Raw genomic sequence first — 20,768 nt, 5'->3', positions numbered from 1 at the left:
AAGTTTGGCAGAATCAACAATATTATTACCACCTTATTTCTGTTTCTCGTGTGGGAGAAAAACGGTAAAATGTCACTTTTATAATTATATGAGATGTTATAATGGCAAAAATAGTAAGAAAAAAGTCATTTGCAGTTTCTCTTCAAAACACAAAGAAAGAACATTGTAAATTCAGCCAGTGGAAAAGAAAATACTACATATTTTTCTCCTGTTATCTGATTTTTTTTCTTATAGTTCAAAGAAATCACTGCATATAACATGAAGTCTGCAGGAGGGAAAAAAATCTGGAAATTGGTTACATTATAACGAATAGAGAAATCATGTCAGAAAAATTATTCACGTATGATTCTAATCTCAGCAGACATAACATTTTCTTCTAGATTAGATATCTAAAGTAACTGAACCTTTGCTACTATTTTACACTAAAATGAATGGGTATGTTCCCCAAGTGATTTACGTTTGTAACAGCTGTCTTGCGAACGATTTATGAAATAAATTATCTGAAATATCCGCAGATTGCTTAGGTCTATATCCCCCCCCCCCCCCAAAAAAAGAAGATTATGAAACGCATATGCACCTTTGCTTTGAAAATAATTCAAATCCTCTTTTTCAAGATAATTGTATGATTTAATTTCTAATTTTTGATAATAAAAGTGAAACTGATCATTATAAATTAAGCAATTATTTTGGCATAAATAATGTATAAGCATGTAAACGAAATATCAGTATTTCTGTTAGAATATAGGTAATCAACAATCGAAAAGGAAACAAGACATTCTTGACATATTCTGCACTACAGCTTGAGGCACTTTAGTGTTCTCCCCTTTCTTCTCAATAGCACTGAGAGTAATAAGCCTTCAACTTTTCCTCCAGCTAAGAGGATATTACCAAGTATTTAGAAGACTTAGATTATTTCAGAAATAGCTTCCAGCAGCAGAAGTAATATTTAGATTTTTTTAAAGAAAAACAAAAAAAAATAATACTACTGAACTTTCTTTTGTGTGGTATGCATATAAACAATTTTGCATGGGGAAAATATAGCATATTATTTCTAAAATTTCACATAATTTCAGCGGGCAGTAGAACAGCTGGTTTTAGATTGCAAATAAATAGAACAGATTTAGAAGCTTCACGATGCAATCTGATTGCCGTATAGCTTTTGTCAAAATGGTAAAATGAAGTAATTGATTTTCAAACCTGTATAGAAATTTAGAGTAGTTATGCAATTCAGTTCCAGGAGAGAATAAGGGGGGGGGGGGGGAAGCATTAGAAAATCTTCAAAATGAGCAAAAATGTTGAATCATTCCGTATATGATATTTTTCACATTATATTTTCAACATATCTACGAGGTTATGCACTAGATATTATCGTAATATGCATAATACAAATAAATAAATAAATGACGAAGGGGAAGAATCACTGCTAAAATATCATTGGATATAAATTTTTGATACCAAAAAGACACAATCGGAAACCGAGTAAGGCAATTTAGCATTTTAACATTTTTTATTTTGTCTTTATGAATAACAAAAAATCGTTTCTAAATCTGAAATGTGATGATCCATATAATGCTATTTCGCTAGAAATGAAAGAAAAAGAACATATTTATTTCAATAAATATTATTTAAAAATATAAATATTTGACATAATATTTTCGAAGCAAACATTTGAAAATTCGAAAAAAAATTATTCAATTATTATACGTAAAGTGAAAGAACAATCAGTGCATCTCTTCCGGTGCACTGATTTGTAGAATAAAATACACCAAATTCACTATCACTAAATAGATTCATTGCAAAAGCTGATCAGTGGGCATTTATATTTTCAAAGCAAACATTTGAAAATTTTAAAATTCGAAAAAAAAATATTCAATTATTATACGTAAAGTGAAAGAACAATCAGTGCATCTCTTCCAGTGCACTGATTTGTAGAATAAAATGCACCAAATTCACTATCACTAAATAGATTCATTGCAAAAGCTGATCAGTGGGCATTTCAGGATTGATTTTTTTTTCACATATGTGAAATTGGTTTCAATTTTTGGGAAGAGACACAATAAATCATTTTAGAGGCAAGAAAGGTCAAATAACTTAGGACAGTAAATGAAATTCTAAGCAACACAATAGACGTAAAGACAGGGGGAAGGGACACAAAGGTCACTCAGCAACAGTTAATCCACTAATGCTATAGAATAGCCGTAACGAGATTAATGGCGGAGGAAGGTAATGGCATGATAAAAGGTAGAATGCCGACGAAGTTTTGATCCATGAAAAAAGCTAGGGAGTGTTGAATATTTCATCCACACCGGCCGGTTGGGAGGTTAATCCTTTATCCAAGTGTGTGCAAACAAAGTTTGCGCCTAAAAGTATCTTCAGGACTGGGATAAAGTGGTACAACACCGGGAAACTCCTTGCAAAGGTGGAGCTTCAGTTTCTCCTTTTCCAATCCACTATCCATATACGGTACTAATGTACTACAGGTTGATCAACCAACATCTTGTGTATGGGCCCAACAAAAAAAGCATAGCATCTGTTGATGTTCTAATGTTTTTCATGGTGTAGGAACATTTTTATTCCAGTCTTGAGACACAATAGACATAATAAAAATTTATACTTCTATATATTATAAGAAGTGGTTGATCGACAACAAAATACCAGCATATGCGAGATATCTATTATTGGAAAGACAATACTGTAAGAGCCTCTTGACAAAATAGTAATGGCTAGGATTCACGAAAAAGTGTGGATAATTCCAATAATGATTGGATATTATGCATCCTATTACTATACAAAATATATACTAATCCTCAGTTAAAAAAAAAAAAAAATTAGAAACAAAGCAAAATAGAAATAAAATAGAAATAAATGCATATAACAAACAACACATTTTATAAGATGATTTACTCTCCATCAATCCATATGTATTCCTGCCATACTTAAATGAATCACCTGAACAAAATTATTAGTTCATTGGATCAGACCCCCCTCCCCTCAGTTATTTACTGAACTACCAAATATATACAGCAGCTTTATAAATAACCAAAAAAAAAAACCTCTTTCCCTCACTATGAAGTTTTCTTTTTTAATTATGCCATCATAATTCACTTATGCATGTTTAGAATTTATATAGCTCCATCCAGCAACTTATAGGACATCCATAAAATATTACAAAAGTTAATTATTAATAACTTGTTGCCAATAATGAAAGTATTTCTGTTCACACTTGTTCCTTTCTTTAATATTTCCATTTTTGCATGGTTTATTAATGATGATTCACAAATTTACACTTTTAAGTAATTCAAATACACCAACCAAAATATAGCATTCTCCTTCATTATTGTTTTCTAATATATCCTAAAACAAATACATTGTTTCTCCCCCCACAAACACACCACACACATATGCAGATTTGGTTACAATTAAAGAACCTTTACAATACATAGCACGTCTGCCAAAACACAAGCATAAAATTTCTATGGGGCACAGTGTTTTCTCTCACCATGTAGGATAGTTATGGTGGTGATGAGAGAGCTATGATTGCTCCAACATGAACGTTTCATCAATTCAGTTCTATATGAGTTTTTTTTCCCAGAATATTAACCACAGAAGTACAAAAGTTATCCATAGTTCAATGTCTTCATTTATTATTATTATTTTTTTTTTTTTTTTATCACTACCCTTACACAATATTATTACCTTAACATCCTTTCCAGTTGTAGGACTTCTTTATGCAACTGATAAGTTTCGTAGCACACTCACTCAAAACATGTGACATTTCATCCAGTCCCATTATCACACTGCCATACAGAGTATGTCAATGTGATAATGGGACTGGATGAAATTTTCACTATATTCTAAATAAGTCTGTTGTCTAAATGCCAACCTCACCTTTTCATGGTCTCTGTTATATACGTACAAACAACGCGCTGCAACTTGGTATGGACAGTATAACCCTAACAGAGCAAATGTTGTTAGAACTGCCTGTCCAAGAATAAAACTTCACCAGGAGAGACACCCTGATGGTGACCTGGACAAAATACTCTGGCATTTCATCTACATTGGTCATTCAATAAGGCATATTCTGTCAAGAAGTGCTATATGTGGAATTAGAAGGCAAGTGATTATGACAAGCTTAGGAGAAAGCTTGAAGCTGTGCCATGGGATAAAACCTAGCAAGGGAAGTGTAAAGGTATGTTATTTTTCTTATATGTTTAATATTTTTTCTTTTACTCTTCTATCTCTATTCTATTCCTAATTCTTTAGCTTTACTCTAATGCAACTTTTCTCTTTTAACCTTACTCACTTACTCTACTGCGTTTTATGTTTGTCCACCTTCCGTATTTATTAGCCGTATGCCAACGAACACTGAAAATTTATTTGTAAGACTGCACCATCAGTATATCAAATATTCGGCATAAGACTCTATAAAACTTCCAGTAGATCTCTCTCACGAGTGAAACTTCCATCAACAAAGTTTACATAAACAGTCGTGGTTCATAAGTAACTAAACTGCGCTTTTATTGCCTTAATTGTTTCCTGCTCACAAGTCAGATTTATTAAGGAACAGTGTAGTTGTAAAATAAAGGGTCAGGCAGCACTCTTTTAACAAATAATTAAACATTTATTTACATTAAATTGAATATACAGGAATCAAGACAGGGAGATTGCTTTCTCTACCCATATATAAAATCTTGAGCATAAGATTAAAACCCTTTCACTTCAACACTAAATAATCTCTTTAACTCAAAAACTTATTTTACTCTCTGCTTACAAATTCAACTTATTAAACTTCTAGTTTACTTGAAAAGAGGTTAGCTAACTCTCTGTTAAGTTATTTTTGCAGATTTTGTATCAACTTCTAACATGCCAATTAACTCTCTTATGGACACTTATAATTACTAATAAACTAACTCTTAAGAGTCCATATACAATATATCTCATAGATTATAAGAGAAAATAAACAAAATGATACAATTTACAGAGGCTCTGTATCACATATTCAGTCAAGAGTCTTTTACTAAAGTCTTTATGGCTTTTCTTTCATCTCAAGTTTAGGCTTCCTTCAGTGGTATCACATTGGGATACTAGTGGGCTTTTGGGCTGCAATCTACGGTACTCGAATAGCACATAAAAAAGGTTTCAGCATGCAGGCAATTCTCCTCTGGATCCAACTTTGGGAACTTCTATTTCTAACTGCTGCCACTTCTTCTACTAATCACCGATGACTGCAACTGCCGCTGACTGGCTCTTTTTGGTAACAGCGCTTCACCTTTGCTCTTTAGGCACTTGGATCTTGGCTCTCCTCGTTTTTTGCCGCCACTGCTCTGGTTCAGACTCCGCATATAGTTTCAGCTCGCTTCCGCTCTGGTTCCAACTGCCTCTAGTTCCGATTTCTCTCTCTGGGCTGGAAGCTCCTCTCTCTCTCTCTCTCTCTGGAAGCTCCGGCGACTGAAAGCCAGGAAGCCCCTTATGCTTGGCTTAATCCCTTTTATTTTGCGATCTCGTGACCTTGCACTAAGGGTAGTAAACCCCAAAGAATTCAGCATGACTCTTATCTTTTTAAGTTTAACCCACTCTTTGTTCTCCTCCGTGCAATCTTGATCTCTAAAACCAGCGGACCTCTTTGATACTTTGTGTTTGTTTGATACTCGCTCTTATGTGTAAGAGCGCATAACATATAGTTATACGCTCTTACACATAACTATATATATATATATATATATATATATATATATATATACACACACACACACACACAAGTTCCCCTATGAAAGCATTGCCTTTGTTTTTGACGTTAAAACAGTAAATACATTCACTTCCCAGGGTTAACTACATTAATATTTTGCAAAATATACATAGAAACAAACAAGGTTATTTACAGTTCTGATGGGACTTGACCTATGTAAAAAATCTATGTAAAGCGCTTTGATAATTTTAAGATACATCGAGTTTTTACATAGGGAGTGCACGAGAAATAGTTAAGATGTATCCAGAGGGAGCTATATTAAATTGTGTACCTAAGGTAAGGAGAGTTAATCAGGAGTTAGATGAATGAGTAATATCATTAAGCATGAACATCAGGAAAAGGAACTTCTGTGGAGGGTATATAAGGAGAAAGGTGACTAGCAAACTCATTAACAATACAAGGATTAGGCAAGAAAGGTGACCAGTATGATAAGGTAAGCAAAAATCAGATTACAAGAAGAAACTAGCCAAGCAAGCCAAGAGAAATCCCAAAGAGTTTTTTCACTATGTAGCAAGCAAGAGGAAGAATGACCTTAATGAGTGCTGATGGTCATAAGATGACAGAAGCAGATAAAATCGTTGAGTTACTGAGTGACCTGGCATTCATCTGTAGTAGTATATGCATACTACTACTACAGATGAATAAGAGATTTTCTTCTATTTTAAACGGGACAATAATCAGTGATGCACTACAGCTTTGTGATAATTACCTTACATCAGCGAACTTCTAATACCACATCATATGAAGTATGAAAAATGACAAGTGTGATCAAGCTAATAAAATAATGTGGCATGTGATATAAGTTTAGAATTCATAACATATACACCAGATGCATGCTAAAAATTCCTAGTATATATGCTTGGTATATATTAACATATTCAGCAATTTTTAATCATGTGTAAAAAGTACACATAGATAAAAGGTTCTTAAGATGGAGTTTAGCTTTCATACTATCCAATAATTTCTTAACAGCGTAATCTAAATGACTGCTATCCTAGATACTAAGAACTGGAAACAGGCCAAGTGTAATTCGAATATATAATTGACATTTGAATTTAGAAGTTATTTCCACTGCTAATTTTGGAAGAAGAGCACATTTATTGCCAAAAATTTTGGCTATTCAAAAAGAATAGCTTTAGATTAGATCCACATTAATCATTATTCACATAATACCTATCATACATCCTTGAACTCATTCACAGTCAAGGCACTAGCCACCTCTTGCAATCCATTTTCAGTCATTCACTACTCTCCAAGTAAAAAAAAATTATTCTTACACTCCCAACCACACTCTTACACAACTTCCAGGAGTGACCCTTATTCTCTCCTTACTCCTTATGTATGGAAATTTTTTTCTCAATCTTACAGAATCTTTTAGTAACTTAAGTTTCTATCATATATCCTCTTATCTTCATGTTAACTAAACTTTGCATTCCACAGACCTACAACCATTTTGGTCACTCTGCTCTTGATCCTGACATTACGATTGCTTGCCCTTCCTTCCATTCATATTCAAGGTTGAGAATTTCAGGTAATTTACACTTGTCATAGCAGAAAATTTTATTTATTCCCTCAAATAACTTTGAATCATCCAAGGTTTCCTGGTGGAAAGTTGAAATAAAATAATTGATAACTTACTTTCCTCTTGTGTGGGTGGAAGACAGTGGTTTACATAGTCCTCTGTTGTTGTAAGAGCGCCATTAACTGTGGATGTAACAGCTTTGGTTGCTACCGGGACCAAGTCTGAAGCTTTCTGAAGTCCATAATTTGTTACAGCTTTCACCTAAATAGAGTAGAGTTGAAAAGCAATATCTGATATAAAATTAGTAGAGTATAACTAACAAATACTTAAATATTTACAAATGATTATGACAAGATGTCCAGTATTTCTACTATACTATACTATTTTATTGGAATATAAAATATATACATCAACCTGTTTCATTGATGCCAAGGTTTACTTTCTGAGAGTTAGAAACAATTATAATAAAAAGCAAGCAACTAGATATATTATTATTAGTGTTCATGAATAACATGAACAAATCTCAAAACTGGTGTTTAAATGTTTGCAATATTACTCTGCATACTTCATATTATTGCTAGCCTGTTGACCAACCGGTTAGTGTGTCTGCTATCCAGTCAAGAGGCTGTGGCTTCGAATCTCACCATGGGAACAGATGTTTGTGGTCCTACAAACTCGGCATGGAAAGGGGATCTGTGACCCTACTGTTAAATTGTGAATGAAGATATTTGGGAATTATAATACTTCATTCACATTTAACATAATCTGCCATAACTTAAGCAAGACTTGTAAATATCATTTGTTGTTAGTCTCTTGCTTATAAATTATTATTCATATAATTACTTTGAGTTTGTTTATTATTGTTTATTTATATAATTTTGGGATATGTATTAGTAATGAAAGGACTCTGTGTTAAAATGTCATTCAATTTATTTTATTTATTCCTGTGTTAATATTATAAGAAGCTGTGCATATATATTATAAGAATTTGTATTTATCATATTTAAATGTATTTTATGTGAACTACGGATTATTTTTTTTATTTGTTATTTCTGAAAGAGAATGTAAATGTGTGGAATTCTGCTGATGTGATTTGACTGGTTACAGTCGGAGAACTGAGTTGTTTTTAGTTAGCGCATGCTTAGAACGTGAATGGCTACGTATATGGAAAGAGGCCAGTAGGATGTAAGCTGAACTGGTTAGAACCAGATTTTGGCAGGAGGAAAAAAGGTAGTTGATTGGAAAACGAAAGTAAGTAAAAAAGAAGCTTTGGGGACAGCAGAGAGACCAGTTGTGTGTAACAGAAGGGGGAGTTGATATATGCCGTAAATAGACTACGAAAGGACCGGGAATTAATAGGCAATTCAGAATATTTCTACGGAATTCTAATATTATGACAAATTCCAAGTGGTTTGTGGAAGAATAGTACAGAACCGAAGTTAATACATAGAAGAAAATAAGGAATTAGTAGATTACTAAAAACGAGTGCGTCAAGACTTGTATAACTCAGTGTCTATAAATTCCATTATTATAGCAAAGATTTCTTTTGAATAGTGTTACTTCAAAGTAATAGTTAACTACAGTTTTAAGTGTGCCTATAGTGAATCCAATGTGTAAAAGGTGTAACCCGGTAAGAGCAGTCCTTTTTTATATTTCAGCGTGAAGAAATAAAAGTTAGCTCCACCTGATGTATCTTAACATTAACTGTGGCGTTCTACTAAAAATAGCCGAAGTATGGCGCTTTAAAGTGTTTCCCCCTTGAAATGATAACTGCCTCATAATTAAATTAAGTGTTTGCTGACTAAGAGTGAATTAGAGAATTCTACTTTAAGAATAATTACTATAAAATTCTGGAACATTGAACTGTGTGAACCATTTTCAATTATTCGGAAGAATATAGAATTGACAGCTGAATGTTTGATGCCTAATGTATTATGTTTGTTATGAGTATATGAACAAGTTGATGTATAAAAGATTTGAATTATCTCATTGAATAGAGACAAATTGTGATAATAGTATTTAAACGTTGAAGAATAAGATCTGTAAATTTTAACTTTAATCTTTAAACCAAACCGAGTGGCTGCTAGTGTCTCAGAGATATTTTGAATATTGTTCAATTAGATTATCTTGCTTAGAAAATTATGCTTAAATGTACATGTTTTATAACCCTGTATTAAATGTTTATTTTATTGAATTCAATTTGTTGTTTGCCTGATTTTTCTTCATTGCACCACTCATAAAATTTATTAGAACCTTGCAGAAGCCTTATATGATATTAGTAACCTCGGCCTGTAAAAGAAGATTATATAAATGTAGTTGAAGGTTGATTCCTCTATTTCACTTAGACTAATCTGAATATAGGGTGGCGCAATATAATAAAATTTCTCTATATTTGGATCAGTAATCAACCAACAATTAAATACGAAAAAAAAACAGATAATTTAAATAAGAATAACGTTCCAACAAAATGGCAGATTCAAAGCCAGGATGTACGATCCAACACTACCACTTATTCTAGCAGAAGACTTCACTCCCAAAACCTGGTGAGGTACAGGAGTGATCATACAGTGTCTACGAATGTCAAATGTGAAATTTTTTTTTAAAGTTCACATTCAGTCTTGCAATAATATGCTTAAAACTATTCCATTATTTTCACTGCAATTCAAATTGCACAGACTGGACTTTACATGTTTCCTTGAAGCACCTCAGACTTATTGAGTGATATACACAGAATCACAGTAATAACTTGCATATACTGTGCTGGATCTGATTCTGCACAACTTTCCAGACAATGGTTCCATCAGTCTTCAAGTGTTATCATTTGTCCAATATAGGAGAGAAGATATTGCAAAATCAAAAAATGACCATAAAATAGAAACACTGATCGTCACATGATCGATACAATGTTATATGACAAGCCATATTCAGAAGATTTGTTAAGTTTTTGAGTAAGTTCAAGGAGTCATCTGAAATGATGTAACAATTCAAACAGGATGAGGTAATATGGACATGCAACATTTAGAATACTGTACTCAGGATTTTTTTTTGTTTGTTTCCCCAGCAAGAAACTGGACTTGTGTTTCTACCAATGCCCATTTCCATGAGATTTAGGCATGGGTTCTCTTGCCAGTTCAATTTTGAATGAAAAGCATTATGGGAATGTCTACAACTATAAAGCAAATTGTAGAAAGTTCAATTGCAGGGTTACAAAGTATATTATACCTGTCTTTAAAAAAAAATTTCACATTTGACATTCGTAGACACTGTCCTGTACCTCACCAGGTTTTGGGAGTGAAGTCTTCTGCTAGAATAAGTGGTAGCGTTGGATCATACATCAGACAAATTTTTCTTCTATAGTTTGAAGAATCCATAATTACTGTCACTTTTCCTTTGTCTGCTTTAGTGATTACAAGGTGACTGTTGCTTCTTAAGGAATGTAGCACTTTCTTTTCAGAAGCAGATATGTTGGAAGGAGGAAGCTTGGATTTAAGCAGCGTAGAAGCAATTTCTAGGCAGAGAGAATTAGCCATTTCACCGGAGAGATGACTAAGGTTCCATTCAATGTTAACAAGGAAATCTAGATATGGAATTTTTTTTTTTTTTTTAGGGACTATAGCAAAATCATGTCATTTTGAGAGGATGAGTGTTTCGCTACTTGTTAAAGGGCAACCGGACACGTTGACGACCCAATTATCTGGAACTTGGAAAGGCTTGATTTGTCTAGAATCATGCTCTTTTTTTGAAAAACTCTTCTGATTTCCTAAATAAATTAAAAAATTTCTCATTATAACCTACTGATCTTATGGTGAGCTTCGATGTAGAATCTCTATATACATTAATATATAGAGATTCTACATCTCTATATACTAATGTATATAGAGATGTATATACAAAGAGACTTTACAATTACTTGCTGACATCTTCCCACAAGACATTATAAAATTATTTGATTTCATGATGCATTCTGGATATTTCTTATGTCAAAACAAATTCTACAACCAAGTTGAAGGAACAGCCATAGGAAGTCCACTTTCAACTGTTTTAGCCAACTTTTATTTGGAACATCTAGAAGATGTCCTGCTTTCATCTATATTCCCTCAACTATCCTTTTGAGTAAGATATATAGATGACATATTTTCAGTGTGGCCTCATAACAGAGATTCATTACCTTCCTTTTTAGCAAGAATCAATTTGTTACATCCTCATATTAAGTTTACCATCGAGATTGAAAAATACAACAAGTTATCCTTTTTAGACATCCTCCTCATCCGTTCATCTTCAGGTATTCTAACAACAACAGTTTACAGAAACCCCACTTTCACTGGACGTTATATTCTCAAACAATCTGCTCATCATCCTTATCAAAAAACAGGAATCATAAAATGTTTAATCCGACGAGCTAGAACTAATTGTTCAACTTCTCATGAATTACAGAAAGAACTTTCAACTAACAAACATCACATGAAATTAAATGGCTTCTCTGAAAAAAGTACACAACATCTTTGATTCCTACAATCCAATCCAGAACAACAAAGATTCAATAACTTCCATTATTGAAATCCCGGAAATATACGGGATTTCATTGATTCTGAAACTAATTTCAAGAATTCTGAAGAAATATGATTTAACAACCACTTATTAACAAATTATCTACCTATTTCCCCTCTTCTAAAGATAAATGCTCAACTATGTCTCTGTCTGGTGTGTGTACGTATCAAGTTCCTTGTAACTGCAATCTGTCTTACTTTGGACAAACAGGATGATCTATAGAAAAAAGAATTCAAAAACATCAATCATACATTCATCACAACAAATTCGATAAGGTCTGGATTGGCTCAGCACGGGATAGGGACAAGCCACAACATCCTCTGGTCCAAGACTCTCCTTCTACACAGATGTCACTATAAATTTGAACGCCTATTTAAAGAAAGTGCTGAGGCCTTACTTCAATGCCCTAACTTGAATCGAAATGACTATTTCCTTATCAACAATATGGGAACATTTAATCAGTATAACACAATAGTTTTTTTTTAAATTGAGACTTGTAATTCCTACATTAGACCTAATGTTACTTATAAATTAAGATTATTACATGAAATTGTAAATTAATACCTATAGTTTAATCATCACTCTGATGAAATTTTTCCTCTCTTTAATACTTAGCAATGAAACAACACGTGGCTCGTTCTACGTTTGAATGATAAATTGTTGGTATTCCACCTTGTTAAAATCTGTTCCTATGTAGCCACTAAAGATAGCCTGTTATTTTCAGACTGAAATATTTGGCAAATATTAAAATAATCTTGTGTTTACGTGTCTATAATTCTTGATCATAAAGTCACAAGTGTCGCTAAAAAGGAAGACCTTCCACAGCAATCACACCTGAAAACATCAATGCAGCGCAAGCCATGATCCTTGACGATATACAAATCTCAGCCAAAAACATTGCAAATACTCTGGGGATATCCAGGGAATGAGTTAAGATCATTATCCACCAACATCTGGACATGCAGAAGCTCTCAGTGAAATGGGTCCTCAAATGTTTGAATGCTGACCAAAAGAGAGAGCATGTGCTGTCATTTCAAGATATTTTTGATCATTTTGAGAAATCAGGTATAAATGTTTTGGTTCATATTGTAACTGTATGAAACATGGCTTCATCACTATGACCCAGAGACCAAACAACAGTCAATGGAGTGGAGACACAAAAGTTCTCCACAGCCAAAAAGTTCTGAACCCAAAAGTCAGCAGAGAAGATTCTTGCAATCATCTTTTTTGATATGGATGATATAATCCTTACCAAGTATTTAAAAGAAAAAGATGAAACTGTTATAGCAGCAGTTTATTCAACAGTTCTGAAGAAGGTACTGAAGGAAAAATGCCACAGGAAACTGAACAGAGGCATGTTGCTTTTGTAGGACAATGCACCTGCTCACAAAACCCAACAGACAATACACAACTTGTGCTTTCAAGGTATGCCTCACCCATCCTATTCATCAGACCTGGCTCCATCCAACTATATTCCCAAATTTAAAGAAAAACTTGAAAGGAACAAAATTTACCACAGATGGAGTCTTATCTACAGCTGAGGACCGGTTTGTGCAATAAGGGAAAGACTTTTTTCTTAGAGGATTGCAAATGATGCAGCAGTGGTGTCATCATCATCATCAAATTCCTGCCATGTACCCTCAAGGGGTGTACAGGATATGACAGTACTACATGAAAAAATTACATCATTACTAACTTCCTATCTACAATTTTCCTCCAAATCAGTCTGTTACTTGTCAAGACTCCAACATTATCAGATCTTATATTTCTATTGTCTAAGGCACATTGTACTGTATCAATCCATCTATATCTTGGTCTTGATCTCGGTCGTTTTCCTGCCAACCTGGCAGAGAACACTTGTTTTGCTAATCTTTCCTCTCCCATTCTATTTAAGTGACCATACCACCTGAGATTAGCTCTGCTAACGCATTCCTGGATGCTGACAATGTCAAGTTCTTTCCTAATATCCTCATTTTAAAGATGATATTGCCATTGATGCCATCTGTTCATGCCTATAATCTTTCTCAGGACTCGCATATCTGCGGTCTCTAGTCTTTGGTCAAGTGTTTTACTTCTGACCCAGCTCTCAGATCCATAAGTTAAAACTGGTTTGAACACTGTCTTGTATACAGCTAATTTAGTGTTCCGACTAATTTCTCTCTTATTCCATATGAATTTATTCAATTGACTTCCCACCATACCAGCTTTGCTGATTCTGTTCTCCATTTCTATATTTAATTTACCATCTTCAGTAAAAATTGTGCCTAAGTAGCTGAAATGTTTTACTTGGTCCACAGGTTCTCCATTCACAACACAGTTGACATTTTCAATGATTCTGCCTATTTTCATTGTCTTTGTCTTTTTATTGCTGACCTTCATACCATATCTATTACAACAGCTATTCAATTTAGTCAGAGAATCTTGCAGACTTGTAGCGGATTTATTTAGAAGTATAACATCATCCGCATAAAGCAAAGAGCTGACATTAACATCTCCAATTTTGATATCAGGTTTAATACCACTTTCCTTCATAATGTGATCCATATAGATAATGAATAACAGAGGGGATAATGTACATCCTTGTCTCACACCAGATTTAACATTAAGCCATCTTCCTGTACTTCCTTGAATTCTAACTGCTGACTTACAACTCAAATAAAGACTAAGTATTGCTTGATATAATGCCCCATTGACACCATATAACTGTAGCGTCTTGAATAGCTTCTCTCTTGGCACCTTATCATATGCCTTTTCCAAATCGACAAAACTTAAATACAGATCTTTGTTATATTCCCATGCTTTCTCGACTATTTGTCGTTAAGTGAAGATCTGATCCTGACAGCCTCTGTTTGACCTGAATCCAGCTTGTTCTTCACCAAGCTTTTCTTCCACAATTCTTCTCAACCGTTTCTCAAGTATACTTGCATAGATTTTGCCAGGAACACTCAGTAGGGAAATACCTCTGTAATTCTCGCATTCAGTTGTATTTCCCTTTTTATATATGGGTACTATGAGAGCTCTACTCCAATCATCGGGAATTCGTCCCTCTGTCCAGGCTTTCTGAACTATGCAGTGCAGCCACTGTAAGACTTTTATACCACCATACTTCAGCATTTCTGGTCGAATATCATCTACTCCTACTGCCTTTCCACATTTCAAGCCTTTGATGACTTTTTCTACTTCAAGTATGGATATGTATTCCTGACTGCATGCCTGGTCAGTGCTTTTTTATCACTGTGCTGTCATCACTGCTTGTTTCATTTAGCAGTTTTTCAAAGTAATTACTCCATACTTCAAGGATATCTTTTTCTCCTGTTTTCATGTCACCTTTATCATCTCTAACTCCTTTTACAGCACTCTTTCCTCCATTCCTAAGCTTCTTCAACAACCTCCAGAATATTTTGCCACCTTCTTGATATTTATTTTCTATATTCTTGCCAAAGTCCTCCCATGACTTTTGTTTAGCTAGTTTTACACACTGTTTAGCTTTCTTACATTTGTCTCTGTATTCTGTAAGAGTAAAAGCTGACTTATTTGCCAGGAACTTTTGATATGCTTTCTTCATTTTCCTTCACTGCCTCTTTAACTTCCTGTGTCCACCAGGGAGTTCTGATTTTTTTATCCTTACAGATAACCTCACCACATATCTCTCTGGCAGAATCAATCAATGTTTTCTTCAGAGTTTGCCACTGAATCTCCAAGGTTTGATTCCTGTTCTCAAACTCTTTCATTTTTTCTTTAATAATCTTTGTGTATTTTAGTCTGCAGTTCACATATGAGAGCTGCTCAACTTTTATTCGCTTTAAAACTTTCTTACATGTTATTCTTTTCAATATGAAATTCAATTTTATCCTGCTCAAGACTAAATAGTGATCACTTCTAATTTCAAATCCTCTGTACACTCTGGTGTCCTGCACCAGGGAGAAAACATCACTATCAACAATAACATAGTCAATGAGACTTTTCTTATTCCTAGCCTCTTTTCTCCATGTGAATTTGTGCACATTTTTATGTTAGAACATGGTGTTAGTAATAACCAATCCGTGTCCTGAGCAGAAATCCAACAGATATTTGCCATTATTATTAGCTTTGCTCTTTTCTCCAAATTTTCCCAAAATATTTTTGTATGTCTCACAATCATTTCCTACTCTGCTATTTAGATCCCCTACAAGGACCAACTTTTCCTTTTTCATTGTGTCAGTTGCTTTTTCTAAAGCGTCAAAAAATTCCTCCACTTCTACCTTAGTAGAACCTTCTGTGGGACCATAGGCACAAATAAGTTTCATTGTCCTGTTCCCCATTCTCATATTTGCCCACATTACTCTACTTGAGACTGACTGCCATTCAAGAAGATTAGCCTCGTATTTTGTATTGAATACTATGGCTACTCCTTCTTTTCCTTGATTGTCATTGCCTGAATATAACATTTTGTATTTATTGCTCAGAAAGATCTCACCAGTTTTGGTCTTTTTTGTTTCAGTCACCCCTATTATGTTGATCTGGTACTTTTCTAATTCCTCAGCTAGCTCCATTTCTTTGCCATTCAGGCTTCTTACGTTGATAGTACCGATCTTTAACTCTGGTGATGTTGAGTTGGGGTTTGTTTTCAGATTTGTTCCAGTAGCTGACTTTTCGCTGTTCGCCCTGGTTACTTGGCGAAAACAACGGGGGCCTTGTTTAACCGGGCGACGCCCCAGCCAGCATGAAATTTTGTCATGTTGTATCGTCATTTTTTTATTTTGGTTTAACCAATAAGAATACAATTTTGTTGGCTAAATCCCAAATTGCCAGCCCATCCTCGTTCGTTGAATATCAAAGTAGATACCCAACAGGGTGCACCACGAGAAGGTAAGGATTGGACATTAGGTCAGAAGCCCTGGTCGGTTCTCCGCATTCCTTTAACGGCTATGTGAAGGTCTCCTCTCAGTTATACAGCTTTGACCTTTAAGCAGCAGTGTTGTGACAAGTGTATAACACTTCATGGGGAATATGTAGAATAATGTGTAAGTAACATGGTTCTACCTCAATTCCTTCATGGTGATTATCACAACTTTTCTGCACACCCTCGCATATATATCCAAGATATATAATAATGCTACTACTACTACTAATAGCAATAATATATCAAACTTAGATCTTTGTTTTATGCAGATTATGTACTCTTAAACATATCCAGTGCAAAATCTCCAGGATTCTCTAAATTCCATGACAGCTGTAACAAATTTGGCATGAAAATCAACAATAGAAAGACCAAAACTGAAAAAAATTTCAGCTATTCTCAATGGATAGAACAAGTAAAATATTTCAGGTTTTTAAGCATAGTTTTTAGTACAATAACAGAATAAGCAAAGCTGGTATGGTGGGTAGCCAGCTGAATAAATTTATATGGAATATGAATTAAATTAGCCAAAACACAAAACCAGCAGTATACAAGACAGTGTCTAAACCAATTTTAAAGTTATGGATTTGAGAAATGGGTTACAAATAAAGACACTTGATCAAAGACTGGAGACCACAGATATGAGAGTTTTCAGAAATATTAGGAAAGTGAACAGATGGTAGCAATGGCAGAATAATTAAAAATGAAGATGTACATAAAGGTACTTGACACTGTTAGCATTCAAGAATGTGTGAGCAGAGCTAATCAAAGGTGGTATGGCCACTTAAAGAATGGGTAAGGAAAGTTAACAAAACAGGTGTTTGATGACAAGATGGCATCAAAGAGATCCATAAGAAGACAAAGGTCTAGACTGATTCAGTTAGAAGTGCCTTAGAAGCACGAAATGTTCAATTCAACAATACTGTTGTGCTGACATGTATGGGACCAATTTAGAGGAAAATTGTTGAGTAGATTAACAAGAATGTAAACTTAACCATGCAATTCAGTCATAGTAGCTTGGGGTACATATCAGGAAACTGATGAGGATGTTGAGGAACCAGTGCTTGTGTTACAGTGAGCTTAGCAAAAATAGGAGACATGATAGATACCAGTTTAGACGAACTAGTGCAATGGAAATATCGCTATAAGAGACAATGCAGATACCATCTGCAAAACAGTGAGAGAGTCATTAATTAGCCAAACTGACTTCTGAATAGCATCAAGCATTTTTATGCAAGTTAAAATGTATGATTTCTTGTTTTCTTTATATAGTTTATAACAGTTTTAAAAACACAAAAAGAAATTCATCCTTTCATCCGTATTTTAAAGTTTAACATTCATGATGTGAAATAGATTTAAATTTCTGTTAATACAAACAAAATTGAAAATGGGGATCAAAAACATTACTTTTTTTGATACTGCTGAATACAAAAAAATAAAAGTCTACTATAATCCTTATATATACACATTAAATGTGTGTGAAAAATATATACAAAAAGGTTAAAATGCTACTATCTAAGATGCTGAACTAATAACACTGGCCAACAAAAAAAATTTTTTTTTCTGCTGATTATGATCTGACACTTGTTTTTTTACTAATTTGGGTGCGCTGATTTCAAATATCACACCCATTTTTCTCTATCACGTCAGGTTTTTCCTCTATGGCATTTTCTTTTTGCTAATTTGTAAGTTTTTGGTAGTTTTAAGGAGGCAGTATTATTTAGAGGATCAAAAAAATCGATGTTTTTAATATTATTTTCTGAAAGTATGTACTTTTAAAAATATCTGTTCATAACTTTTTATCAAGAAATTCTAAAAATTCCCTAAGATATAGCCTATTATTCAAAGCGGTGCGCAGATCAGAATCTGAGCGCTCACCACTCTCGCTAGTTAGTAAACGAATAAATGCGTAAGAACCTGCAACGGCACGTACTGGCGCTTTGAATGTAAGAGAGGCTGATAACCGACCTAATAAATTTAGGCGATGACAACTACCTAAAACAAATGAATGCTATATGCGTCATAGCGGACAAAGAATGATCGAAATCAGTCAATCGTTAATCGATCGTGAAAGTATGATGAGTGCTTATAACGTTTCAATAAAGTCTCTGGTTTTTTTTGTCTTGTTAATTGCATGTTAGTCGGCAGTGAAGAAAATACATCATGTCTACTACTCGAAATTGTGTCAATAGTGTAGATTCCTTCTGCTACATTTGTGGCAGCTTTACTGTTCCCAGTCAAAGGACAAATATCACTGATTTCGTTAAGAAAGTGTACTTTGCATACTTTGACGTAAAAATTGCAGATCAGGACAAGTCATGGGCTCCAAATAAAGTGTGTAAGTCATGAGTAGAAAATTTACGACAGTGGAGCAAGGGAAAACGCCAAAAATTAGCTTTTGGCATTCCAATGATTTGGCGTGAACCGAAAAATCACGTAGATGATTGCTATTTTTGTTTAGTTCAGACTTCTGGTTATAATAAGAAGAATAAGAAAAAATTGTGTATCCAAATCTCGACTCAGCAATTCGGCCAGTTGTTCATTCCAATGAAATAGCTGTGCCAATTTATAAAGAACTTCCTTTACTTGAGAACGAGCATGATCAGGATATGCCAGATGTTCTTGAGGAGCAAAACCCAGATGTTGATTTAGGCAATGAAAATTTAATTTCTAGTTCTGGACCGCAACGTTTTACTCAAGCGGAATTGAATGACTTAGTAAGAGATTTGGGCCTATCAAAGGAATCATCGGAATTGTTAGCTTCAAGATTAAATGAAAAAAAACTTACTGGAGCAAGATACAAAGATAACTTTTTATCGTAGCAGGGAAAGCAATCTTGTACAATATTTTAAACACGAGTGTGGGTTTGTTTACTGTAACAATGTGTCAGGTTTACTAATTGAAATGAGTGTTGTACAATATCATCCAAATGAGTGGCGTTTATTTATTGACAATTCAAGCAGACGTCTCAAGTGTGTCATACTACACAATGGGAATGTATATGGCTCAATTCCTATTGGCTATTCAGTCCACTTAAAGGAAACATATGAGGACATTAAAAAGGTTCTGAAGTTATTAAAATATACAGACCATAACTGGATCATCTGTGTGGATCTTAAAATGGTGAACTTTTTACTTGGCTTTCAAAGAGGATATACAAAGTTTCCGTGTTTTCTATGCTTCTGGGATAGTCGAGCTAGAAACCAACATTGGAGTCAGAAACATTGGCCTCTTAGAATATCCTTAAATGTTGGAGAACAGAATGTTATAAATCAACCTTTAATCGACAGAGAAAAAAATCATTTTTCCACCTCTACACATCAAACTAGGTCTTATGAAGCAGTATGTTAAAGCTTTAGATTTACAAGGTGACTGTTTCCAATACATATGTGAAAAATTTCCATGACTTAGTTATGAAAAAATTAAAGCCGGTGTATTTGATGGACCGCAAATTAAAACTTTAATGAGAGACCCAAATTTCATCAACTCTATGAATGAAATTGAGAAAGAGACCTGGACTTCATTTACAATGGTTGCAAATAATTTTCTTGGAAACAAAAAAGCGTGCAATTAAGATCTAGTGGAAACAATGCTTGAAAATTTCCAGCGCCTAGGTTGCAACATGAGCATAAAGCTTCATTTCCTATACAGTCATCTTGATAGATTTCCCGAGAATTTCGGTGCTGTAAGCGATGAACAAGGCGAAAGATTTCATTAAGACTTAAAAACTATGGAAGATCGGTACCAAGGAAGATGGGATTCTCACATGATGGCCGACTACTGTTGGAGTATTCAAAGGGATTGCCAAAACAGAACACACAGCAGAAATTGCAATAACCAAAAATTTATTCCCTGAAACGCATGTGCAAGTAAAATTGTTATTTTTTTATAAATATTCTTGTAATTTTTAATGAATATTGTTAAGTAGTTATGTATCTAATTATCGGCCTCTCTTGCATTCAAAGCACCAGTACGTGCCATTGCAGCTTCTTATGCATTTATTTGTTTACTAACAAGTGAGAGCGTTGAGCGCTCAGATTCTGATCTGCGCACCGCTTTGAATAATAGACTAT

The 20,768-nt window shown here is 34.2% G+C and overlaps 1 protein-coding gene across 5 annotated transcripts in view; it reads right to left on the bottom strand.

Annotated features, from left to right (window-relative positions):
• Nucleotides 1-20,768, bottom strand: part of LOC150099675 (perilipin-2-like) — a 144,943-nt gene that overhangs the window by 61,138 nt on the left and 63,037 nt on the right. For all 5 annotated transcript variants that reach the window (XM_090403669.1, XM_090403670.1, XM_090403667.1 and 2 more), the window contains exon 5: nucleotides 7,385-7,529. In XM_090403669.1, coding sequence (XP_090259795.1) covers nucleotides 7,385-7,529 — 145 coding nt within the window. The remainder of the gene's footprint in view (nucleotides 1-7,384; nucleotides 7,530-20,768) is intronic.

Source organism: Typopeltis vanoorti, chromosome 14 (assembly GCF_054136105.1).
Source record: "Typopeltis vanoorti isolate ZY-2024b chromosome 14, IOZ_Tvanoo_1.0, whole genome shotgun sequence".
NCBI lineage: Eukaryota > Metazoa > Arthropoda > Arachnida > Uropygi > Thelyphonidae > Typopeltis > Typopeltis vanoorti.
Note: the sequence above shows the minus strand (reverse complement) of the source record. Positions and strands in the feature narration are given on the sequence as shown.